The following is a 27,352-nucleotide window of genomic DNA, read 5'->3' as shown; positions in this document are numbered from 1 at the left end:
CCGAAGGAAACCCCCGCAGCACGGGGAGAACATGCAAACTCTGCACACACGGCCCCAGCGGGAATCAAGACCCTGGAGGTGTGAGGCAAACATGCTAACCACTAAGCCACCGTGCGCCTCTACACTGGGTAAAATGTAAATAAAAACAGGATGCAATGATTTACAAATCTCATAAACCCATATATTATTCACAGTAGAACACAGAAAACATATCAAATGTTTATACTGAGGAAATGTACCATTTTAAGAAAACAAAGTAATTTTGAATCAGATGGCTACAACACATCAAAAAAGTTGGGATGGGGCAACAAAAGGCTGAAAAAGTAAGTGTAAGTAAAAAGAAACGGTTGGAGGATAATTGTTAACAGGTCAGTAACATGATTGTGTATAAAAAGAGTATCTTAGAGAGGCAGAGAAGTAAAGATGGGCAGTGGTTCACCAGTTTGTGAAAAACTGCGTCTACAACTTGTGGATAAATTTCAGAATAATATTCCTCAACGTAAAAGTGCTAAGACTATGAATATCTCATCATATACAGTACATAATATCATCAAAAGATTCAGAGAATCTGGAGAAATATCTGTGTGCGAGGGACAAGGGTGAAAATCAATATTGCATGCCTTGATCTTTGGGTCCTCAGGCAGCACTGCATTAAAAACAGGCATGATTCTGTAATGGAAATCACTGCATGGGCTCAGAAACACCTCCAGAACTCACTGTCTGTGAACACAGTTCGCCGTGCCATCCACAAATGCAGCTTAAAGCTCTATCATGCAAAGAAGAAGCCATATGTGAACATGATACAGAAATGCCGCTGTCTTCTCTGGACCAAAGCTCATTTAAAATGGACTGAGGCAAAGTAGAAAACAGTTTTCCAGTCCCTGACAATGAAAAGCATCCCCACAGCATGATGCTGCCACCACCATGCTTCACTGTAGGAATGGTGTTCTTGGGATGATAGGAAGTGTTGGGTTTGCACCACACACAAACACATCTTGATGGCCAAAAAGTTAAATTTTAGTCTCATCTGACCAGAGAACCTTCTTCTATGTGTTTGGGGAGTCTGATACGTGCTGTTTGGTGAACTCCAAACGTGTTTTCCTATATTTTTCTTTAAGCAGTGGCTTTTTTTCTGGACTCTCTTCCATAAAGCCCCACTCTGTGGAGTGTACAGCTTAAATTGGTTCTATGGACTCCCATCTCCGCTGTGGATCTTTGCAGCTCCTTTAATGTTATCTTTGGTGTCTCGAATCTCTGATTAATGCCCTCCTTGTCCAGTCTGTGAGTTTTGGTGGGTGGTCTTCTCTTGTCAGGTTTGTAGTGGAAATATACTTTCCATTTAATTAGAATGGATTTAATGGTGGGATGGACAAATTGGGATATTTTTAATAACCCAACTCTGATCTATACTTCTCCACATCTTTGTCTCTGACCTGTTTGGAGAGCTCTTTAGTTCTTCATGTTGTTTACTTAGTGGTGTTGCAGACTCAGGAGTCTTTCAGAACAGGTGTATTTATACTGACATCATGTGACAGATCATGTGACACTTCATCTTATTTAGGGGTTTCGTAGTGAAGAGTAAATACTTATGCACTTACAACTGTTCAGCTTTTATTTTTTTAAAACAAGGTATTTTCATTCCACGTCAACAATTTTGACTATTTTGTTAGGTCCATTACATAAAATCCCAATTACAATCAATTTTAATTCCAGGTTGTAGTGCAACAAAACAGGAAAAACACCAAGGGGGTAAATACTTTCAGATGGCACTGAACTCAGTATAAGATTTAGACATGTGCCAAATATTACACCAGAGCTTCCACCATGACATTTCAATGATTTTGCTAATAAAATGAGACTCATTTGAACTTTGTTTAAGCTCACACACATCACCTTAAATACACTGGCCATAGGGTTATGAATGTATTGTGAGCAAAGAAACACAAATTCAATTAACAACCTCATCTTATTTTCTCCAAAAATGAGCACACTCAAATACAGAGAGAGAGAGAGTGAGAGAGAGAGAGAGAGAGATGAAGAAGGAGGAAAGGCAGAAACTTCATAGTACTGGACCTATCAGTAATGATCTGTCCCTTTAGTGCTCTCCAGGATTCAGCTTTGCTTCAGCCTTCCAAGATATCATTAATATTCCCATTATCCCAATACTCAGAGTGAAAAAATAGTGTTTGTGTGTATGTGTGTGTGTGTGTGTGAGAGAGAGAGAGAGAGAGAGAGAGAGAGAGAGAGAGATGTGTCTGTTCCTTGTTTGGATGCCAGTTCTAGAGGGTGTTATGAAATTGTGGGAAACAAAACATAACACACGGATAGATGTAAAAATGTAAATGGGTACACTGGAGTGTAGCTGGCCTCTGGCAGGGATATACAGCACATCTGTTTATGTCAGAATTCTGATTATTGTCTGATGTGTATATGACAGGAGTGTGTGTGTGTGTGTGTGTGTGTGTGTGAGAGAGAGAGAGAGAGAGAGAGAGAGAGAGCTGTTAGGTAGAGGGAGATGGAGCTGCTAAAACTTGTGCAGACAGATGGACAAGTCATGGCAAGAGGACTGCATTAGAAAAGGGGATAGTGACAAAGAAAACAGCAGAGAAATAGAATGAGGATGGAGAAAGGAGAGGTAGATTAGCAGGTGGAGGTGCATTGAGAGGTAGAACAGTAGAGGGACAGGAGGAACAATAGACTGCAAGATAGAACAGTAGATGAAGAGTAAGAACAGTAGGTGGAGAAGTAGAACAGTTGATAGAGAGGTAGAACAGAAGGTGGAGAGGTAGAACAGTAGGTGGAGATGTAGAACAGTTCATGGAGGGCTAGAACAGAAGGTGGAGAGGTAGAACAGTAGGTGGAGATGTAGAACAGAAGGTGGAGCGGTATAACAGTTGATAGAGAGGTAGAAGAGAAAGTGGAGATGTAGAACAGTAGGTGGAGAGGTAGAACAGTAGGTGGAGAGGTAGAACATTTGATAGAGAGGTAGAACAGAAGGTGGAGATGTAGAACAGTAGGTGGAGAGGTAGAACAGTAGATGTAGAGGAAGAACAGTAGGTGGAGAGGTAGAACAATAGGTGGAGATGTAGAACAGTTGATAGAGAGGTAGAACAGAAGGTGGAGAGGTAGAACAGTAAGTGGAGAGGTAGAACAGATGATAGCGAGGTAAAACAGTAAGTGGAGTGGTAGAACAGTTGAGAGAGAGGTAGAACAGTAAGTGGAGCGGTAGAACAGTTGATAGAGAGGTAGAACAGAAGGTGGAGAGGTAGAACAGTAGGTGGAGAGGTAGAACAGTAAGTGCAGAGGTAGAACAGTATGTGGAGAGGTAGAACAGTATGTGGAGAGGTAGAACAGATGATAGAGAGGTAGAACAGTATGTGGAGAGGTAGAACAGTAGGTGCAGAGGTAGAACAGTAAGTGGAGAGGTAGAACAGTAAGTGGAGAGGTAGAACAGATGATAGAGAGGTAGAACAGTAGGTGGAGAGGTAGAACAGTAGGTGTAGAGGTAGAACAGATGATAGAGAGGTAGAACAGTAGGTGGAGAGGTAGAACAGTAGGTGTAGAGGTAGAACAGTAAGTGGAGAGGTAGAAAAGTAGATGGAGAGGTAGAACAGAAGGTGGAGAGGGAGCGGGTGTAGTTTGCTGCTGTGTTGCTGTATTAATGGGTTATAAAGCAGAGCACTGAATACTTTTTTTTCTTAGAGCAAGTGTGATTAATAATGAGAAGACAGACACAAAATTCACACACACACACACACACACACGCACACACACACACAACAGACACACACACACACACACACATACACACACAGACACACATGCACACATGCACACAAAACAGACACACATACAAACACGCACACACAGACACACAGACACACACACACAGGAGCGAGACAGCCACACCCATGCAGGCTAATGGAAAACCTCCAGCATAGCTTGAATGAAAATCTGCATGTTTGCTCATGTTTGTGTAGCCCTTTCTTTGGCTGCTAATCAATAAATGATTACGTCTCATTCATATATATTTGTATATTTGTTTATTTGTGATTTTGTTCATTTGTTTATTTACAAACCATCCAACACTCAAATCTTCTCATTCATCCACACCCTTCCACCAGACTTAGTCTGACCCATGAATTATTGATGATTGGATCTCCATAATGCAGTCAAAACACACACACACACACACACACACACACACACACACACACACACACACACAAACACAGAGAGAGAGAGAGAGAGAGAGAGAGAGGAAGAGCATTTACATGAATGATGATTTGAGATACAGAGAATAAAATAACTTTAAGAATCAGCACATACTTGTATTTATCTGTTGTCATCAGTGCATTCTTTTTTTAAAATCTTGAATTCACAAGTACTGAACACAAGCACTACATCATCTAAACAATCAGGTCTTCTGCTAAGCTCTTTTGACAATGTCACAATTTGCGTCACTGGACTAAAGTCCCATGTGGGAAGGATTTCAATACCATCTGTAGCAGATTGCGCCCACCCCCTGGAGTTTCAGAGTCATAGGCTGGAGGAATTTAGCACCAGCAATAATAGATTAACACTCATAGACTCTTTCAGCACCGTGTCTTAGCGCCTTTAGATTTTTTAGAACTCTGTGTTGGGGACAGCTCCGTTAGATTTCAGCACTCTGTGTTAGGGACAGTTTCATTACATTTCAGCCTCTGTGTTAGGGACAGTTTTCATTAGATTTCAGCACTTTGTGTTAGCTCCTTTAGATTTCAACACTCTGTGTTATCTCCTTTAGATTTCAGCACTTTGTTTTAGGGACTGTTTCTTTAGATTTCAGCACTCTGTGTTAGGGATAGCTCCTATAGATTTCAGCACTCTGTGTTAGTTTCGTTAGATTTCAGCACTTTGTCATAGGGACAGCTCCATTAGATTTCAGCACTAAGTGTTAGGGACAGTTTCTTTAGATTTCAGCACTTTGTGTTAGGGACAGCTCCTTTAGATTTCAGCACTCTGTGTTAGGGAGAGTTTCTTTAGATTTCAGCACTTTGTGTTAGGGAGAGTTTCTTTAGATTTAGCACTTTCTTTAGCACTTTTTGTTAGGGATAGCTGTCCTTAACACACAGCACTGTGTTAAGGACAGCTCCTTTAGATTATTTTCTATTAGATTCCAGGTTTCTTTGGACCTCTGGATTTCTGCGCTGTGGCTGTGATTGACAAAGATCTTAACATTTAATGCTAATCTGTATGTGTGTGTGTGTGTGTGCACTCATATAAACTTTCATGTGGCAATAATAAGTCATAATGTTATGAAAATTTCTGCTTATTTTACTGAGGCATATTTTCAACAAACTGTTGTTTGTTTCAACAAACCTGTATTTTGTGTGGTGCATGTATGTTGTGTATGTATACCTGTATCTTTGTTGTGTTTTTATATACACAAACTTAAAGTATATGAGAACCTATGTTTAAACCAGAAACAGTTCCTTCAAATTCTTGCACTTTGTGTTAGGAACAGCTCCTAAGCATTATGGACAGTTCCCTGACTAAAAGCTTGGAAGGCCCTCGGTTAATCCTGCCTCTGAACTCCTCCTGATAGTTTTTATCCATTCATTCAGTCCAAGTGAGCAGTACTAATTGCCCACTTTTGATGGGATGAATTGGAAGCTAGAAAAAAAACAAGCCTTAGAACTTGTAGTGTGCATTTTATTCACTGAAATAGTTTCAGTGCAAGCAAATTGACTGTTATTCACAGGAATCATCCTTAAAATAAGGTCCACATGCAGAGTGCCACATGTTGGATGCTCTCTATGCACTCACATTAAGTGAGCATATGGAAATTTGTGATTTTTTTATCATTGTCTTTTGTGTACTTTTCAAATCTAGAATCTACCTCAGTTGTTCTTTGGATAGTTAAGTGTTTTATCTATTTATTTATTTATTGCTGCCTAAAGAAGTTCTACTTGGACAGGATAGGGAAATACTCTGTTGTATGGGTATACATAGAACCTCTTTGGTTCCACTAGAAACACAAACCAGTTTGGATTTTGCATAACTTTTAAATCCCAATGATCACTGTGATGTAGAAATGTCATGGTATGAAAAGCTAGTCTAAAAAGTATGTTGGTTACACAGTATTACTATATTCATCTACTATTTACAATACAAGCAGGTGGTGAAAATTAAAGAAATTTTTTTTCACATCTTATCTATAAAACCAAAAGCCAAAAGGAATCAAAAAGATCAAATCATCTAAATGCTTCTTAGAAAGATATTTTGAGACCAGCTTTTCACAAAATCTCTTACATTATCACTATTTATCACATGAAAGAAAATCTGTTGCTTAGCCACAACTACACCGTTGTTTTGTTTAGAAATTATATGTTCTTATGTGCTTTTGATCACCGTTGTGTATGAAAAGTTAAGAACGTGCTAGGAGTGGAAGCAGAGGTAGCAGTGTAACATATTTACAACAGTAGCAGATTACACAGCCAAAGAGTTTTCAGTGTAGACTGAGCTGGAGTGGAGTTTCCTGAACAGAGAAATGGAGGAAATGGCTATACTGTAATTCAGGTCAAGTCCATACTTCTAGTGTCTGACCTGGACACATGAATTGCATAACATTAATAAACAATTCCACTCTGTTTATAATATCCTTCGAGTTCAGGGCTTCAAATATTTAAATCTGTAGCAATAAATGTTATTTTGTATCATATATTTTGTGGTTAAAGTCTGTGTATAAACTGATCATGTTCCTCTGCTCTGTCTACAGACTGTGCGTCATGGCTTCCCCTACCAGCCCACAGCTCTAGCGTTCGACCCTGTGCAGAAGATTCTGGCTATTGGATCTCGCTCTGGAGGAGTGCGCATGTATCCTTTTCCATTGTGCTTTCCATCCATAGTATTGTTTTGGGTAGTGTGAACTCGTGGTACCTGTGAGATCAGTGCTGCTGGAGGTAAGAGAAAACATGTGCAGCGTGTTTCCTGCCTGAGGGCATCCCTACAGACCAGAACTGTGTCTGACCATTTAACTAACTCTCAGGGGTGAAGACACAGAGACAAGGACAGGTACAGAAACATGTCTGGGGAGGTGCTATGAGGATTCCTTTGTGTGGGTTAACTCATAAATCAGCAGTACTCACTATACTGCACTTACACACAGGTCAGGTCTGTCATTAGATGATGAAATATGGTGAAGTGTAGTAAGGACAAGTCATCTCTTCAGGGTTGGTGTGCCATTAGAATGATATGTTATTATTAACATTTTGTCCAAAATGGAGAATATTGGTTATGTGGTTATGTGTTTTTTTGAGGAAGAATGTCTCTCAGCAGAACAGTATATTTAGTTTTTGTTTGGAGCACTGTATCGATCTAGAAACTCCCAGTTTAAACATTCACACTGCAATATTGATTGTCAGCTTCTCTGGCCACTTTGTGTATACACAGTCTGCAAATCATTCATGTAGGCAAACACAGAGTTTGTTATTTGTGGGTTTATGCAGGTGGGTCTGAGATCTGTTTTACCATAAACTCGCAGAGGCTTCCTGTGTGTGCAGTGTAGTTTCAATCATAATGAGAATCACAGTAAAGTAATTTTTCAACAGGAGGAAGCGAAAAGGACTGTGAGTTAGTGTGTGTATGTGTGTGTGTGTGTGTGTGTGTGTGTGTGTGTGTGTGTGTTTCCAAACAGGTAATTTAATTCCATGTGCACTCCCTAAAGTGTTGCCTTGAGAGTGAGAGAGAGCGAGAGAGAGCGAGAGAGAGAGAGAGAGAGAGAGATAATAGAAATCTCCTGTATGACTGACAGTCACTTCTCATCAGAGCACACACCAGTGGAAAAAAGAGAGGGAAAGAGAGGGAAAGAGAGAGAGCGTGAAAGGATAGTGAGAGAGAAAAAAAGAGAGGGGGAAGAAAGAATGAGAGAGTGAAAGAGAGAGTGTGAGAGAGGGAAAGAGAGAGAGAGGGTGAAAGGCGAGTGAGAGAGGGAAAGAGAGAGCCTGAAAGGAGAGTGAGAGAGTAAAAAGAGAGGGGGAAGACAGAGTGAGAGAGGGAAAGAGAGCGTGTGAGAGAGGGAAAGAGAGAGAGGGGGAAAGAGGGAATATAGGAGAAAAAGAGAAAGGGTAAATGAAAGACGGAAGAGAGAGTGAGAAAGGGAACGATGGAGTGAAGGAGGGAAAGAGAGGGAGAGAGTGAGATGCAGAGAGAGTATGAGAGTGGGAAAGAGAGAAGAGACGAAGACAGAGCAAGAGAAAAGGGAAAGTCAGAGCAGTAAAGTGAACAAGGATGAACGATGCTGCAAAGCGTAAGAGCAGTAAGATGAGCAGCGGTGAGACAGAAACCATTTAGTCATTTAGATGCACGTGTGTGTGTGTGTGTGTGTGTGTGTGTGTGTGTTCATGAAAGAGAGAACATAAGCTGAAGCTGGTTTTATTGTCAGGCGTATCACGTACGAGTTCACTGCAGCTTCTGTCTAGTTAATGTCAGAATGATGATGCTGTCTCTCTCTCTTTCTCTCTCTCTTTCTCTCTCTCTCTCTCTCTCTCTCTCACACACACACACACACACACACACACACACACACACACACACACACAATGTGTATGTTGAGGTTTGGTTTGGTTCCCATTACTAAAAAAAGAACATTCATATCTTCCAGCTCTGCTATTAACATGGGTTGCCCTTATTTATTATCTTCTCTCTCTTATATCTCTCTCTCTCTGTCCATCACTACTCTTTTCATCTGTTCACCACAGCAACAAATTATGAATTATGAGGGAGGGAAATTATGTTAACCCCATGCCTGATAACTGCTACACATGCTGCTGTCTATAAAAGAAGCACACCCAAAACAAACAAACAACAACAACAATGATTACCCTTATCTATATATTTCACTGCAGTTATTCACTTATTGAAGAATTAATAATAATAGCCGAATAATAATAAGGAAATAAAAACTCTAGCAATCATGGAATAATAGATGCTTTAGAATTTCTTTAAAACTGAGTTGCTGTGGTTTACATCACCTACACTGTGTCTTCACTGAGAGTCTGTTAGAAGACAAAAAGAAAGACTGAACAAACTGGTCATTATAATGACAGAATGAAGCCTTTGACTTTATATTCAACATATGCCACAATATCATGATTGTAGTTTTCTGTAAATAAATCTATTATACAGTCATGTGATCATATTCCTATGCACAATACAAATATAAAAAAGACAAAAAGAGAAATCTTCACATTGCAATTTCTGTTCCACTTGACTTCCATTCATACGCATGTGAATGCTGGAGACTGGAAACGCAAGTTTAGTGAACTCTGACCTGCGATTTCGTATCATGTGAAGACATGTGAGGATTAATAGCAATATACACCAAGCAGCCATAATATTAAGGTGAAGCGAATAACATTACCTCATTACAATGGCACCTGTCAAGGGTGGGATATATTAAGCAGCATGTGAGCAGCCAGTTCTCGAAGTTGATATGTTTGAAGCAGGAAAAATGGGCAAGTGTGAGGATCTGAGCGACTTTAACAAGTGCCAAATTGTGATGGCTTGACGACTGGGTCAGAGCATCTCCAAAACGACAGGTCTTGTGGAGTGTTCTCGGTATGCAGTGGTTAGTACCTACAGAATGTGGTATAAGGAAGGACAACTGGTGAACCAGTGATAGGGTCACTGCATAAATTGTAAAAGCTGTTCAGGAATGGTTTGAGGAAAATGACAAAGAGTTCACAGTGTTGACTTGGCCTCCAAATTCCCCAGATCTCCGATTGAGCATCTGTGGGATGTGCTGGACAAACAAGTCTGATCCATGGAGGCCCCACCTCACAACTTACAGGACTTAATTAACATCTGCTAACGTCTTGTTGCTAGATACCACAGCACACCTTTAGAGGTCTTGTGGAGTCCACGCCTCGACGGGTCAGAGCTATTTTGGCGGCACAAGGGGGGCCTACACAATATTAGGCAGGTGGATTTAATGTTATGGCTGATTGTTGTATCTACACAATAATATTTATACCCAAAACAACACTTAAATGTGCTTGTTTTGCATCTCACTACACCATGCAATCTATTATTCAAATAAGGTCTAATAAAAAAAATATATATAAAGATTTAAAATCTAAAGCTCATACACAGTGTTTAATGAAACATCTGTATCTTGAACATTCTGTACAGGCAGAGTTGGTGCACAGCTTTGGGGAGAGCTTCAGTAAATCACAACTCAATTGTTCGGAAAATTAAAAAAATAAAATGAAAAGCAAATTAGCAAGGTACAAGGTGAAGAGCAGTGTACATGCACACAGCATTGTCTGTTCATGCCATAATGGTGAATAAGTGTAGTTTTTTACTCTGACAGCTCCATGATGTTGTATAAGAAGTAAAGGTCATTCTGTTATTAATAGTGTCAAAAAAGACAGAGGGCTTCTCTCTCTCTCTCTCTCTCTCTCTCTCTCTCTCTCCCTCTCTCTTTAGTTGATCTCATGCATTACTCCAAGCAATTTGCAGGTTTTGGATTTTATAACAGGCACAGCTTCACAGGCACAGGCATGGTGCAGAAGTGAAATGAGTGAGATTCTAGTGATTTAAAGCAAGAATACCATTGCACCATGATAGACTGTGATACAGAGAGAGAGAGAGAGAGAGAGAGAGAGAGAGAGAGAGAATGATCAAATGTGAGGAACACCATACTAACACTTGGAATGCCACTTTGCTCCAGAATAGCCTCAGTTCTTCATGGCATGGATTCCACAAGATGTTGGAAACATTGCTTTGGGATTCTGGTCCATGTTGACATGCATTACACAATTCCTGCATATTTTTCATGATTGTGTCACCTAATTGCTGCAGATTTCTTAGCTGCACATTCATGCTGCAAATCTCCTGTTTTATCACATCCCAAAGGAGCACTATTAGATTCAGATCTTGTGTTGACTTGTGCTTTGTGACCTGGTGCATTATCATGCTGGAAGTAGCCATTATTCCCAAGATGGAAAACTTTGCATTATCCACATTCCCCATACCATTACACCACCACCAGCATTCAAGCAATGATTGATTGGTATTAAGTGGCCCGGCATGTGCTATGAAAACATTCCCCACACCATTACACTACCACCAGGCTGAACTATTGACACAAGACAAGGGATTCATGCTATTGTCTGAAGAAGAATGAAGAAAGAACACTCTGTCCACAGTCAAGCATGGTGGTGGCTCGGTGATGCTCTGGGGCTGGTTTGTATCTTCTGGCACTGGAAACCCTCAGCGTGTGGAAGGAAAGATGGATACATTGAAGTATCAGGAAATCCTAGCAGAAAACGTCATGCTATCTGTAAGGAAACTGAAGCTTGGGCATCATTGGACCTTCCAACAGGACAATGATCCCAAGGATACCTCAAATTCCACCAAGGCTTGATTGCAGAAGAAGTCCTGGAAGATTCTGCAGGGCCATCACAGTCACCTAACTTGAACCCCATAGAAAATCTTGGGTGGGATTTGAAGAAGGCGGTTGCAGCATGCAAACCCAAGAATATTACTGACCTGGAGGCCATTGCTCATGATGAATGGGCTAAGATTCCTCAGGAATGCTGCCAGAAGTGATGCATCTCGTTTAGAGCAGGTCACAACAGCAAAAGGGTGCTGTACTGAGTATTAAAGATACTTGCCATGAAAGGGTTGAATAATTTTGAGACTGGAGAAGTCATTATAAGTTGCATTTTCAGTTGAATTTGGGATAACCATTTGAAGCATTCATTGTGTTCAAGTATTTCTGTTGTTTTTGTTTGATTTGTTCACTGCAAACAGCTGAAAGTCTGTAAATTTTGACAATAAACCTGATTTGCAATGGGGGTTGAATAATTTTGATTGCAACTGAAAATGTTACTAGAATATTTGCATGCATGAGTGGTTTGCATTATTATGACTCTGTATATGACATTTATTAGTGGCCTCAGTGAAGTAATTGATTTAACTAACTAGGTATAGACCTCAGAGCTACAGATGGCACATGACACAGCTGTGATCACAATTAAGGAAATGATTATTTGCTCTTCTCAGAAACATTTAGGTTGATAGACAGTGACCAGAAATACATGACACATTTACAGTTTACAGGCTCCTTAGTCTTGATTTGCTTCATGTGCAGGGACGTCTGGACAGGAAGCAGTTTGTCCTGTTCTACTCACACTGCTTTAGGTAATGCAGCGTCCTTGCTCTGTAGATCTTTGGGGTCTAATGGGTGGATCAGGAAAGTATGATATATGTGAGAGAGAGAGAGGGAGAGAGAGAGAGAGAGTTTCAGAATAATCTTGAGTGTCTGAGTTGTAGCTCTCCCTCCTGACCTCATCCCTTTGTGCGACCGAGAGGCCTGATTCTGGCCTGTGCTCATTGATGATAATGAGAAGGATGGAGGGAGTGCAAAAGGCCAGGCGAAGGAGCAAGTGAAGGAGAGAAGGAGAGATAGCTTTATGAGGAAATTATTATAATTAAGAGGTGGATGAAGGGTGTGTGTCTGAACAATGTGAGCTGAGGATCAAAGTACGAGCAGAAGAGGCTCACATGCACACACACACACACACACATACACACACACACACACACATGGACATATGGACAGATGGATGGGTGGATGAATGGATAAATGGATGGATGGACAGAGGTAAAGTCAGATAGAGCAATACCAATCAATCCAGAGCAGAGGTTGTTTCTCAGAGCTGAATCCACGCCCCCCAGACACACACACACACACACACACACACACACACACACACACACACACACGAACACACACACACGCACGCACACACAGATAGAGGGAATTCAATTATTTTGTTAATTTACGAGTTCTTTCTCATAGGCAGGACTAAACTGGTTCCTCTTTCTGTGTGTGTGTGTGTGTGTGTGTGTGTTTGTGTGTTTGTGTGTGTGTGTGCATGGCTCACATGGAGACTGTACAGCTTGAGTGAGAGACAGATGGAGAGATAGTATGATACTCAGATGCACCCTCTTACAGGCCATGGTCTCAATTTTCTGTTTCAGAAGGACCTGCAACTTGGCTTGGACATTTAGCATGTGTGTGTGTGTGTGTGTGTGTGTGTGTGTGTGTGTCACACAGAATGTCATTTCTGAAAGTGTTTATAGTTTTCTGTAAGCTGCATCGCTAGCAGTGAAAATAAAAAGGAGGCAGGGCTTATTGTTCTTGGAAACTTCCTCTCTGAGTTTGTAGACTTCCTGCTGACTAAACCGCTTGTTTTCTCCATCCACAGATTTAATGTGTTTGATTTAATGTGGAGTCACTACCTCTCAGCAGGACGGATTCCTCTTATGTGAAGATAACGTGAATCTGGCTATTAAACACGTTTGTAAACAAATTGACTAATTATTATCAAATAGTTGTTATCAAGGAATTATGCTAAAATATTTATCTCAATATTCTCCCTCGCAGCGCTCAAACCACAGAAACTAATTATTATCTTCAAACTGGAAGTAGTTTTATGGGGGAAAAAAGAGGAAAAAAACCCCAACAACAACAACTAATGTGATCTGCAAGGGCTTATAAGATAACACTTTATTAATCTCCAGACGGAGAAACACATACAAATGAATTGCTATTCTTGACTGAGGAGACGGAGGTCACACAAGGTTGTGATTTATCCGCTTGGCTTCTCCATGTCTCAGAGAGAAACGTGTACTGGTTAATGGATTGTATTGTGCTCCAAGCTTCAGGCCGCGTAGGCTGGCTAAATCGCCGCCTGTATGTTTCTGCTGAACGTGGGCGCCGATGTGTCGTGAACTCTTTATTGTAGTGGTGAACTGCAGCTTGATCTCACAGTGTAGGTAGTGTTATATAATCCATTTTGATCAAGATTTAGAGTTCTCCATCTCTCTCGCGCTCTCTTAGAAGCTTGACATTTGCTAGCTAGTGAATGAGTCACATTTCCAAGGCTTTGCTGCTGTAATCACTTCATAGTGTTACATAAGCCAGAGGGCACTCATCCACATTTATAACACAGGTGTGTGTTTGTCGACGGGGGATGCGTGTTGCTTTTTTTGTGGACCAAATGTTTCTAGGATGATAGGGATTTGTGACCTTTATGGATGCTTTCGATTGCTCCCAGTGAAGATATGGGATGCACCATATGAATCAAACATTTTTGTAATACATTGTAAGCTTTACATAAGATCATAATCACAATCTACACCAGTGTAAAGACTTTGTGGCTGTAGAACTTTGCATGTTAATGATAGGACACTCATTACCTCAACAGGGCGAACTAGCATTAACACATAGAGTGTATATTTCAGATATACAGTGGTGCTTGAAAGTTTGCGAACCCTTTAGAAGTTTCCATATCTCTGCATAAATATGAGCTAAAACATCATCAGACTTTCACACAAGTCCTAAAAGTAGCGAAAGAGAACTCAGTTAAACAAATGAGACAAAAATATTATACTTGGTCATTTATTCTTTTCAGGAAAATTATCCACTATTACATATCTGTGAGTGGCAAACGTATGTGAACCTTTGATTTCAGTATCTGGTGTGACTCCTTAAACTAAACGTTTGCGGTAACTGTTGATCAGTCCTGAACATCAGCTCGGAGGAATTTTAGCCCGTTCCTCAGTACAGAACAGCTTCAACTATGGGATGTTGGTGGGTTTCCTCACGTGAACTGCTTGCTTCAGGTCCTTCCACAGGATTTCTATTGGATTAAGGTCAGGACTTTGACTTGGCCATTGCAAAACATTGACTTTATTCTTCTTTAACCATTCTTTGGTAGAAAGACTCATGTGCTTAGGGTCATTGTCTTGCTGCATCACCCACTTCCTCTTGAGATTCAGTTCATGGACAGATGTCCTGACATTTTCCTTTAGAATTCACTGGTGTAATTCAGAATTCATTATTCCATCAATGATGGCAACCAAATCATAGACATGAGAATTCATAGACTGAACAATACTGCATGGATATTATATTTTCAGCATTTATAGCTAATCCCAGCTCCATGTCAGGAGGGAAAAAATATGCTTTATCTGGTTGACTCTGTGCCATTGTGTCTATATTCACCAGTGACCTTTTGCATGTTTTCTTATTAGCCTGATAGTATCTTTGACCTTGTTACATGCATCTTGATTGTCAGGAGATTATGCGCATAAAAATGAAAGTGTAAACGCATCCAAGATCTGATCACTCAAATCACTTGAGGTGATCACAGGAGGTGGTTTGAGATGTTATTTAGTCACTTTATGCAAGTATAAATACATACATACACCCCAAGCCATCTTTGACAACAAAAACAAATATGTTAGTGAGATTCAAAAATGGGTTTGATTCAGCAACCGTCTTAGTCATTAAAGCAATTAAAAATGGAGAACACTGGAAATTGGCGTTCAAAACGAATGAGTTGATTTGTATATTAACACGTAATATCAGATTTCAGATTGCTTTTCAAAATGGATACACTTGCACTCTGCATTTGTGATGCTACCATTAAAATAATGACATACATGCCAGAGAATACACAAAATCAACACATTTATTGTTATAAGTTTCTTTCCACCAGCCAATGATTTCTATCATTAATATATAGATGTGACTCCTATACGTGAAATCTAAACTTCTAATCTCATCTCACACACACACAAAGGAGCTGATTTCATCAGATATAACAGCACCTAACCATACATCTGGATACACCTGAATCATTCTGACTCAGTCTTTTTTTTTAACCATTGCACCATTCTGTGCCAGGTTCTAGCCTTCACCAGTGGTCTTATAAACACTGAGAATGTAAAGATTTCTGCAGTGATAAGTGTTACACACAGACTTTCACAAATATGTGTGGAAGGAGGATGGTTTAACTGGCTATACCGTATATGCACAATGCATACATATACACACTTTAATAGAAACATCTGCACATTTGTGAAATTATCCCATCAGCCAATCACGTGGCAGTAGCGCATTGCAAAAAATCACGCAAATACAGTTCAAGAGCTTCTGTAAATTTTTACATTAAACATCAGAATTGGAAAAAATGTGACTGTGGCATGGTTTTTGGTGCCAGACTACACTTGATCTCTTGCGATTTTACATACACAGTCTCGAGAGTGTACACAGAATGGTGCAAAAACCAAAAACCATCCAGTGAGCAGCAGATCTGTGAGTAGAAACACCTAGATGATGAGAAAGACTGGGTTTTGTTGACAGGAAGGCTATGGTAACTCAAATAATCACTCTTTACAACCGTGGTGAGCAGAAAAGCATCTCAGAATGCACAAGATGTCATACCTTGAGGTGGATGGGCTACAACAGAAGAAGAGTTCCACTCCTGGTTCCACTCCTGTCAGCCAACAACAGTAACTGGTCTTCTGCCTCAAAGTTTTGGAAGGTTGTGTGTTCTGAGATGCTTTTCTGTTCACCGTGGTGACTAGTCTAGTCATTCTCCTCTGATCTCTCTCATTAACATGAGCTCACAGAACTGCTGCTGACTGGATTTTTTCTCTCTCATACCATTCTGTGTAAACTCTAGAGACTGTTGTGGGTGAAAATCCCAGCAGATCAGCAGTTTCTGAAATACTCAAACCAGCTTGTCTGGCACCAGCCACCATGCCATTGTCAAAATCTCCAAGATCACATTTTTTTCCACATTCTGATGTTTGATATGAACATTAATTGTAGCTTGTGTCCTGAATCTGCATGATTTTATGCAATGCACTGCTGCCACATGATTGGTGGATTAGATAATGGCATGAATGTGGCCACACAGCCTGTCTAAGATTGCTGAGCTTCAGCTTCCTATCTGTGATCGTGTCACATACTGTACATGAAAATGTTAAAGCGGTAACCTGTGTTTCTATGTCAGACATTGTACAAAGACCTTGTCATATGTAGCTTTCATCATGTTCATTCATGTGTGTGTTTGTGTGTGCATTCACTTTACAATGCTGTGGATAGGCTGGCTTATTTGACAGGACCCATTATATAATTGTGTTTACCGATTCATGAGGATGGAGGGATGGAGGGAAATGGATGCAGTGTTGTAGCAGACATAGGAATGTATTAGGAACAGAAATATTCATGAATGACGGGGAAAAAAGGATGATGTTTAGACTAACGCATTCAAACTGTGACATTTGCACAGCAAGTCCTTGTTTAGTCCTTGAGAAAGCCCCCCCTGCTGCTTTCCCTTTTCTCTCTTTAGCCCACTGCTCTTATCTGCTTGCTGGTTATGTTGCTAAAAAAGGACACTAGGCTCCAAAATCAATATCTCCTGATGGCTAACAAAGAACGACCAAGGGAAATAGAGGAAAGGAGGGGTTGCAATGAAGTAAAAGGGAGGGACTTGGCTCTCATAACTTGCTGCAGCAATCTGTGTGTGCATGTGTGTGTGTGAGTGTGTGAGTGTGTGTGTGTGTGTGTGTGTGTGTGTGTGTGTGTGGAGAGAAGAGAAGGAATAAAAAGAAACCAGAGAGAGTGTAGTAGGCAAGAATGGAAAGGCAGGGTTGAGGGGGTTGGTTAAGCAAAAAGAAGCAAGAGATAGATAGTGGGAAGCTAAGCTACAGTAGATCTCAGCAGGATGCTGGACTTTATTCTCTGAAGCAGAAATCGTATCCAACATCATTTCTGTCCCACAGGAAAATATGCTCACACATGCACACGCACACACACACACACACACTGGGGTGTGCCTCTTTGTGCAGCAGAATTCTTTCGACTTGTAGCCAAACTGTGTAAAGAGGCGCGTGTATAATGTTGCTTGTCTCCTCAGTGTACATAGATCTGAAACACAACAGAAAGTCAAATAACTGAGATGATCTGTATACCTTTGTGTGTAGCTTCGTGTGTAGCAATCCTACAAGCGTGTTACACAGTTTATAATGCTTATAGTCAGCGTGATCCACAATCTCTTTGATAGTAGCTTGGTCTTTTGCCACCATACATCTGTATGTGTGCTTTGAATGGAGTCAAATGGAAAAGACACAGTTGTTAATGTGTCAGATACCGAAACATCTGCTTCCGCCACCTGGTGTCATGGCTCATGGTGCTAAACACAGCAATGTATAGGGAGAATTCCAAACACAATGCAATTTCATAATGCATTCACTGTCAATGTTGTATGGATAATTTGTAACACTTCAGAATACTGACATGATCGTGCCATGGCACACACCATGGTGGATATCATAGTGAGATGTAAAAGGGATCTCTATTTAACAGATCTTTTATAACTGATGTCTCATACAGTCCGCTCAAACACAGCAAGGCCAATTCATTTGTTTTTGCTGTAGACTGAAGACATTTGGGTTTGAGATGGAAATTTATTTCCCTTTTTTATTTATATGTAGATGTGTTAAACAACATAGAACATTTTGTATCAGAACACACAAATTATAGGTGAGCAAAAATATTGGAACATGTGACTGACAGGTGTTTCTTGTTACCCAGGGGTGTCCTGTTAGATTGATTGTTCAAACAATAAATAGCTCTGAACAACTACTCTTGGTTTTAGCTTTCAGTTTCACCTGTGAAGACACCTGTGCATTTGTTAAAAATGATAAGCTAAACATAAAGATCAGAGAGCTGTCTATGGGAGAAAAGCAAGCCATTTTGAAGTGCATAAAGGAGGGAAAATCAATCAGAGACATTGCATAAGCATTGGGAATAACCAATTCAACAGCCTGGAATGTCCTGAAAAAGAAAGAAACCGCTGGTGTACTGAGCACCAGACAAATATTAAGTGTTAATTACTTTAATTTGCTTCAAGACTTACCTGTTCCTATACTTTTGCTCGCCTAAAAATTGGGTGGTCTGATACAAAAGGTTCTATGTTTTAGGTTGTTTAACACATCTAACTATAAATATCAGGAAATAAAAGATGAAATCCTAAACTCTCATGTCTCATATCCATCTTTTGATCTCAAACCACAAATGTCTGTGGAGTATAGCACAAACAAATGAATTGACCTTGCCGTTCCAATAGTTTTGGCAGGCACTGTAAATGCTGGATAGAAAAACAACATGCAGTATTAGCATTTATTGCGTTCTTTCCTTAAACTGCTGACAAGTTTCTCAAGAATGACATGCTGCATCATCACATGTTATAATAGTTGTCATGAGGTATACTCAGAAAAATAGTACCAAACTGTAGCTTTTCCTGTCACCTGTTTTTTGTACCTATAATACGTATTTTTTTCACCTGGAAATGTAGTGTACTTTTAAAAACAATGTTAGATGCATAAATAAAAGAGTAATTATTAATAATTAAAAGAGTAAAGCTTTAAATATACACTACATGCACCTTTCTAGGTATAAAAAAATATACATACTAAAGGTACAAAATATGTAGCATAGACAAGGAAAAGTACCGTTTTCTGCGAGTGTAACGTCTGTCATTAAACATCTGCTAACTATAATAGACTTGATACTATCATGGGATGAGACATTATGCCAGTGATCATGACATCAGTGTAATAGCAATTAATAGCTAACCCTGTTACATCACTGTTACATAAACTTCCAGGAAAACTGACATATTGTGTTTATAATGAACTCATCCCTTCAAGTAAAGTGTCAACAAATAAATGATTTAATACCCAGATGTGCACACTTGCCCAAAAAAACAAAAACAAAACAACAAAAACAAACCAGTACCACCCCTGCAGGGAGAGGATGAATAATAAATAAATGAATAAGTACTTTTTGGAAACATCGACACAGATGATTATCTCGTATTCTCTTTGTGGGTTAAAGCTCTAAAGACTAATTTCATATGAGATTAATTTCACTATTGGAGATGGAGGCGTGATTGTGTTAGCAGCAGGTGCCAAATGTCCTTCATTGTTATAGGCAAATTGAAATGATTTATGAGAGAGGGTCCGTCATTGATGCATATTAATCCATTCTTTTATTCTCCATGTTAGTATGCAGATCAGACATAGAAGGAAAATTAATATTTATTGTAGTGTACTTTATTCACATAGCTGAATGCATAGCGAAAGCTGAGGGTATGATCAGAAAGAGTGTGTGTATGTGGGTGTGTGTGTGGGTGGGTGGGTGGGTGTGTTGTGTGAGTGTGTGGGTGTTTGTTGTGAGAAAGATAAAGGAGATTTATGAGAGAGAGAAAGAGAGAGAGAGAGAGAGGTAGTCAGAAATAAAGAAAGATGCATATTCATATTTTTTCATGCATGCTTTACGAATCAGCAGAATGACGCTGCTGCTTTTCTCTTTCCTCATCCATTACTCTCCATTCTTCCTGTATGTAATTTCATAAACCTTAGTGTCACTCATTTCTTCCATCTCTCTCACTCTCTCCATTTCTATGCCATTCTCTCTCTCTCTCTCTCTCTCTCTCTCTCTCTCTCTCTCTCACTCACTCTCTCTTTCTGTCTCTGTTTCTCTATGGGTAACTTCTTGTCTGTCACACTGATGAAATTTGTGCTGTGTTTACCTGTCTGCTTGGAATATACCTCTGTAATTACCCCTCCCCCCCTTCCCTCCCCATTCTTAAGCTTTGATGATAGACAAAAAAACCACTCTATTGTGCATCCATCATGGCATCTGTCTCAGCCAGTGAATGTTTCTGTGATGAGTTTAACTTCGGCTTTAACCACAGCGGAATCGAGCTGAATAATGCTAGTGCAAATGAGGATAGCTCGAACAGAAAAGCGTTCGTTTTCTAATCCCAGTGATGGTCCAGCAGGGTGGGAGGGATGGCATACTCTATCTCCCCATCAATAGCCAATCTGTGAGCTAATATATGCGGAAGAGGGTGGATGGCACTTTCCGACGAGCGTGTTTATGCTGTACTATGACACAGCATGAGCAAGATGTGGTTTGCTGGCTTGGAGGAAGCATGTGTAGAAGCTGTTGTATGATAGGCGGAGCTGGCTGGTGAGTGGGAATTGGCAAGACTAAACGGATGAGAAAAAGCCCAGATTTATATCTCCACCTCCCTGTAGTTGTTTCTGCTGCAGCTAAGAAAGGCCTGAGGGGTTCGTAATTGATTTGGGAGCAGACAGAGCAAATTGTTCATTTTGTGAAGAATTCTTCATATTGACCAATAGAGAGAGAGAGAGAGAGAGAGAGAGAGAGAGAGAGAGGCACAAATTGAGAGGGAGGAATAGAATAGAAATGTGAAAATCTCAGTTACGCTCGTAGCTTCATCCCTCAAATCTTGACCATCCTCTCATCTTACACACACACACACACGCATGGGGACGGACAAACACACACATGGGCACAGAGACACATGCAGGCACATACTGTATATGCCCAAACCTAGTAGTAGTGCCAACAAAGTCATTAACAGATTCTTTATTCCCCTTAGCAATTTCTATCCTAACTAATCAAAATGCCTGGCCAGAAGTTTGGCCTGAAACTGCATCCATCTTTTTCCTCCATCCCTCTTTCCCCATGACTCACACTCCTTTCTGTTGCACGGGTAATGATAGCATCCTGCTCAGAGTAATTATAGCCCATCACCTCACTGTCCCACCGCCAGCTGGAGAGTGACAGGATAACACTGAACCAAAAATGTTCACCTCCTGGGAAGTGCGGTTGCATGCGGGGGTGGCCGCGTGAAGGCAGATTGAAGACAGCGAGTGTGGCATTGCCAAACAGCAGGATGACATCGTTTGTGAGCGTTCTTTATCTGGGGCACACAGGTATGTGCTCAGCCAGGGATTAGAGTGAAGGGATTAGGTTGACTGCTGCTTGAGGAACACTGTAGCAAAATAAAGATAGAGACATAGAGTGACAGGAGGGTTTGGGCTGTTTATAATTGTCCCTTTTTTCTCATGTGACGTTTCTCATATCATTGTGCGATTCAGTCAAAATATTTTATTTTAGCTATGGACTCTGGCGAGTTCCATGTTCTGGCACATGCTGATAGCAAGCTACACTGGATTTTTTTGATCAGGCCCTGTCTCTGCCTCTGCCATACACCTCTCTCTCTCTCTCTCTCCATCACTCTCACCCTAGAGCTCTCGTCATGCCACCTGTCTAACCCCGAGCATCAGTCCTGCATTTCAGCTGGTCTTCATTAAATGAAGCGTGGCCGACAAACACTGATATTTACCCAGCGTGTGACACTAAGCCCCAAATACAGCATCCCTGAAGCACAGGAGAAACACAGTGAGACAGAGACAGAAAGATAAGGGTGGTTATTTATTCTTTAATAACAGTGATCGTCTCTTTAATTTGATGTTCCATGCAGCTGTCTATCCAGTACCCAATTGTCCTGAGCTAATTAAAGTTTACAAAGTCAAGAGCCAAAACCAGCGTTAGAATAGAAACCAAATCTAAATCATTATATTCTTAAAAGATTCAAATGAATGCAAATGTGCAAAGCAGTTTTTGAAATGGTTAAAGGATTTTTTTTGGGGGGGAAAAATATGCGCATTGAAGAGAGATATAATCACAATTGCATGATAATCACTAGTTATAGCCAAAATCCACAGATGCGGATGGAAAAATAAAAGCACAGGCCTGAACGAGCCCACGCACAACCACGCGCAGGCAGACAGCATGTCAGTCATTGTGTGTTATGCAAAACCGAATTATAATCCCTACGAACAATGGAGGCTGTTTCAACCAACTGCCAGCCATCACCGACTGCTGTATGTAAATGACGCTTGGCTCTTTATCCAAATTGTTGGCCTTTCCGTGTGAAATAAAGCATAAAATGTCAGGCAGCGAAGGCGCGGGATGGGCCACTCCAGCGGGCGTGCCTCTGCAAGAATCTGGTTCGCGGAAACTGGTTCGGAAACAGCCGCGAGAGATTCTATCAATAACCCTGCTCCCTTCTCGCGCTGTGCATTTAAGCATCGTAATTTCCCAGCAAGACCACCTGCGCTCCCTCCATCTCCATTGTCTTTTATTATTAGATTCTGACATAAGCCACAGCTCACAGCTCTTCCACCACCCTTCCTTTTTCTACGCTATCTTTTGCTCGTCTGGCAGCCATCCAAGTTTATATGTGTTTGCATGTGTGTGTGTATATGTGTGTGTATGTGTGTTTGTGGGTGAGAGAACTGGTTCATCGTGGCTGAGGTCATTTGTCAGAGTCGGTTTGGCCATGAACAACAACACCTGGATCCTCAGTGCTGCAGTGTGAAGCAGTGGGGTAATTACAGAGTGGAATTAAAAGACCAGACATAGTATGTCTGGACCACAGTGCTGACAACTCACACACTGACAAACAGATGTGCAAGACAGATCCATTCTTCATACTTCTACTCTAAGGAATGACAAATTAGTACTTCCGGTAGATTAGTGTGACTAAAACCATAATATTCACTAATGTTATATGTCATAAATAATGGACTTCAATTCGACGTTCCCTCTAGAATTTCACGTATCAACATACATTTCGTCTTCGTTATGGTACCGTATACAGTTTTGGGTGTTTCATTTTTAATTTTACCAAAGCATCAAGTGCGGTTAATTATTGACACGTGCAAATAGATGACTGCTTGAAGCCGTGGGCTGCGTCCGAAAACGCATACTTACCTACTATATATTAGCTAAAATATGTGTATTTTGCATACTATATAGCAGGTAAGTACGCCATTTCGGATGCAGCCGTGCTCTCCTGTTTGACGTCAAATTAAAATAGGAATACTCCACATGTCTTAATTCAATTTGTGTTTACTTCGAGTATGACTTTAATCGGATTAAGGTAATCACAAATCGCTGTTTACATGCTAGTTTCTTAATCAGAGTATTGTCTTAATCGGGTTAATATCGGATTATTGTTGTCCACGTAAACATACTGAGTCACTAAAGTTGGACTTAAACAGCTTTCTAGTAAAGCCAAGAAATAGCTGTATGACTTGAATGCTGTAGAAAAGTATGTTCCGCTGTTATGTCGTAGTATGTAGTACATGTTAAAGGTGTATTAAAGGGCCAAAACTGTAGTATGTTGTATGCCATTTTTACACAGTGGCATACAATTCTGACATAGGCTTTTAATTAATATGCAGTTTTATGTAGCCATGTTTTTTTTTCAAAACATCTCATTAACTGCTGCATCTTAAGGATTAAACCCTGGGTTTCATCAATTTGATCCAATGCTTACTTTGTTCTTGTCCATATTATTCTTGTCCATGTTCTTGACCTTTTAGATGTCATATTTTCCAAATACATGTTCTAGGCTGGTTTATCTTCAAATACGGTTTATTAATGTCATTGACTGTTCATTCGTTTTTCGAAACGCAACGTGTCTCCAAGCTGAAATTCCTGATTTCTGTGGTGTCTGTAAAAACTATGAAATTATTAAATTTCTCATAAACATAAAGTGCTTTGGTATAAAAAGGAACAGGGTGAAAAAATGTAATCCAATAAATCAATAATAAAGCACATTGGCCACATTGTGATTAACATGGTAGCCGGGTTGTAAAATACTGTTTGCGTTAGGTCTTGTGTCATCACTGTTGAGTAATGGATTTGCCCTGGGTTACGCTGCTCAATGCAAATATATCAAACTGGTTTGAAATCTATTTGCCTTTCTACTGTGCAAATTTCCACTTTTGTCCTTGCAAAAATGTAGATAAGAAGTTCAGAAAGCTCTGTCCTTGAATTAGACTCAGCACATTCACCATTTATTGAATAATTTACGAGAAAGAGAGAGAGAGAGAGAGAGAGAGAGAGAGACAGAGAGAGAGACAGAGAGACAGAGAGAGACAGAGAGAGAGAGACAGAGAGAGAGAGAAAGAGACAGAGAGAGACAGAGAAAGAGACAGAAAGAGACAGAGAGAGACAGAGAGAGAGAGATTGTGATCAGTTAGTCAGTGATGATTTGATGTAGGTTACTTCATGTCTTAATAAAATGTTTCATACATATGTTCATACATAAGTTGTACATACGTTTAAACTAGAGATGCACCGATGTATCGGCCAATAATCAGTATCAGCCGATAAAGGCAATTTTTCACGCTTTGGAACATCTGCGATAGTTTAAAAACATCCGATGATCAGGGCCGATTATATCCTGTCAATCAAAAGAGGGCGGGACAACACATGGATTTCGTGCTGTGTGTAAAGATGATGTCTCTTGTGTCGAATGACGACAAAACTGCAGTTTGTAATCTCTGTAATCTCTGCACTGCAAAAATTTTACACCGGACGCTGCAGCAGTGAAGCGGGAGTTTCAGCGTCGAGTCCATTTTTTATTTTTTTGCCGAGCTGCTTGCGCTGAATTAAAGCACCAGTACACCGTTGAAAGATTTAAATGAAGATGAGTTGACAAAAAAGTATATATTGCACAGAAAAATATATTTGTAGAGTAGTATATTTCATATCCAGTTAATGTTAATATATAAAAAAGTTGATGATATATATTACCAGTTTGATGTCAGTGATGGAGTAGAAATGCTTTTGTTTGTGGTGAGTGAATGTGAGACTAACAGGAGGTTTTTTAGAATGCAGTCAATGTTAATATGAATTAATAACATTCAATAAGTGAAGAAATCTTACTTTAATCTTCAGAATTTAGTTCATGTGTTCATGTTAATTAGAGTAATGTGTTTTCTGTTTATGAGACCAGTTACTGTGAAACAACTTGTTGAAATGGAGAGAATAAAGTTTTTATTTGCATTTCTTTCTGAATTGTAGAATTAAATATTATTAATTTAAAAGAAGGTATAAAAGGCAGAACCACCAAACTATCGGTTATCGGTATCGGCCAATATCACTCTGACTAATCGGTTATCGGTATCGGCTGAGAAATTTTAGTATCAGTGCTAGTTTATACATAAGTTTGTATCTGTGTCAGGTGGCAGAGACTGTGACAGTTGCAGTGAATGCTTTTATTAAAAGTAAAGACTGGCAAGCACAAACAAATCCAAAGCACAGTATCAGAGACAGAATCCAGAATCAGGCAAAGGGTCATGTGATGTACAAACAGGTATTCAGAGGACGAGACTATAATCAGGAAATGACACCAAAATAAAGGCTTGGCATGTCAGATGCATGAAGACAGCTGAACAAATACTTCACAAAGTGTCTGTGTTGGGAGCGAGCTTATGTAGTGTGGTGGTGACTGAATCCAGGTGTGTGCAATCAGTAATCAGGTGAACTTGAGCATGTGAATTGGGAGATGGAGTCCATGGTAGCCATATTTGTAGTCAGAGGTGCAGTCTGGGAAATTGGGTCAGACGCTATCCATGTGACAATCCATGTATCTGAGCTTTTGGGGTTTTTTTTCTTTTGAGAATCTACAGAGTGTCCAAAAAGTCTCCATACATAGAGGAAATTAACACCTTTCAGCAAAATGTCTTCCGGAATTTTTCATATTTAATTCATAGTATATATGTATTTTTTCAGATAGCCTTTAAGAACGCCTTTGACAAAAGAAGAATGTACAGAAATCGTTCTCATGGCTGGATCGGGAACCTGTCGCAAGGATGGGATGGACTTTAACAGGAAACACATCACACACGACACTGTTGGCAAACTTATTAACAAATTCAAAGAGACTGGAAGTGTTGCAGTCCAACTGAGAAGCAGACGTCCACAACATCCACTGACGAAGGCACAACCAACGTGATGCTGGCAAACATAGTCGCTTGTGTATGGAGACTTTTCTGACACTCTGTTCATGAGTAATTCCTCCAAGGATCACTATGGAAAGTTTATCCTTGACACTGAGAAAGCAGACAACCCCCATTTTTTTCTTTGAATACCGTTTTCTTTTTCTTCATGAACAATACTGACACTAGACGTTGGCTTTTGTCACTGAAAACCAGGCAATTACACACAATGATGAACTGTTTAATGATCAGATGTGCTGTATCATTAGTGTCAGCAGTGAAGCAGTGAAGTTTTGGGTTCGTCGTTCCAGCACACAGCAGTGGTCTGTTAGTGTTCCAGCGCTGTGCATGGTTTATGATCATAGAGAGATATGCAGATCACCTGGGGAAAGATAATGCATGCTAATTCAGCCGGGTATAACAATAAACACACACGCCGAATCACGCTTCAAGGTGGAATTAACATAATACAACAGGAGGGAAGTGTTAATCTACATTAATTATCTCCCTTATGATGATTTCATTAGTATTGGGATGGAAAATCAGACGCCAACACTTACTGCAGCGCCACACCAACACGACCTCTGACACCGCAACAACAGAACGCTGATCATCCAGTATAAGAGATTAGTCAAGATGTAAGTAGGACAAAAAGTAAAATGGGTGTCTGGTGCTTCTGGAGTTCTGTTGTTCTGCAATGGTTGCTAAGTATTCAGATGCTCAATCAATGTAATGTGGTCAAACAAAGACTAAGCGTTGTCTAGTCCTGTTAAATCCACCTCCAACACTTATTTTTATAACTACTGAACTTGATGTCTTGGGTCAC

The 27,352-nt window shown here is 40.1% G+C and overlaps 1 protein-coding gene across 2 annotated transcripts in view; it reads left to right on the top strand.

Annotated features, from left to right (window-relative positions):
* Window positions 1-27,352, top strand: part of stxbp5l (syntaxin binding protein 5L) — a 136,496-nt gene that overhangs the window by 10,932 nt on the left and 98,212 nt on the right. For both annotated transcript variants that reach the window (XM_053626673.1, XM_053626672.1), the window contains exon 2: window positions 6,761-6,858. In XM_053626673.1, coding sequence (XP_053482648.1) covers window positions 6,761-6,858 — 98 coding nt within the window. The remainder of the gene's footprint in view (window positions 1-6,760; window positions 6,859-27,352) is intronic.

This window comes from Ictalurus furcatus, chromosome 6 (genome assembly GCF_023375685.1).
Source record: "Ictalurus furcatus strain D&B chromosome 6, Billie_1.0, whole genome shotgun sequence".
Classification (NCBI taxonomy): domain Eukaryota; kingdom Metazoa; phylum Chordata; class Actinopteri; order Siluriformes; family Ictaluridae; genus Ictalurus; species Ictalurus furcatus.
Note: the sequence above shows the minus strand (reverse complement) of the source record. Positions and strands in the feature narration are given on the sequence as shown.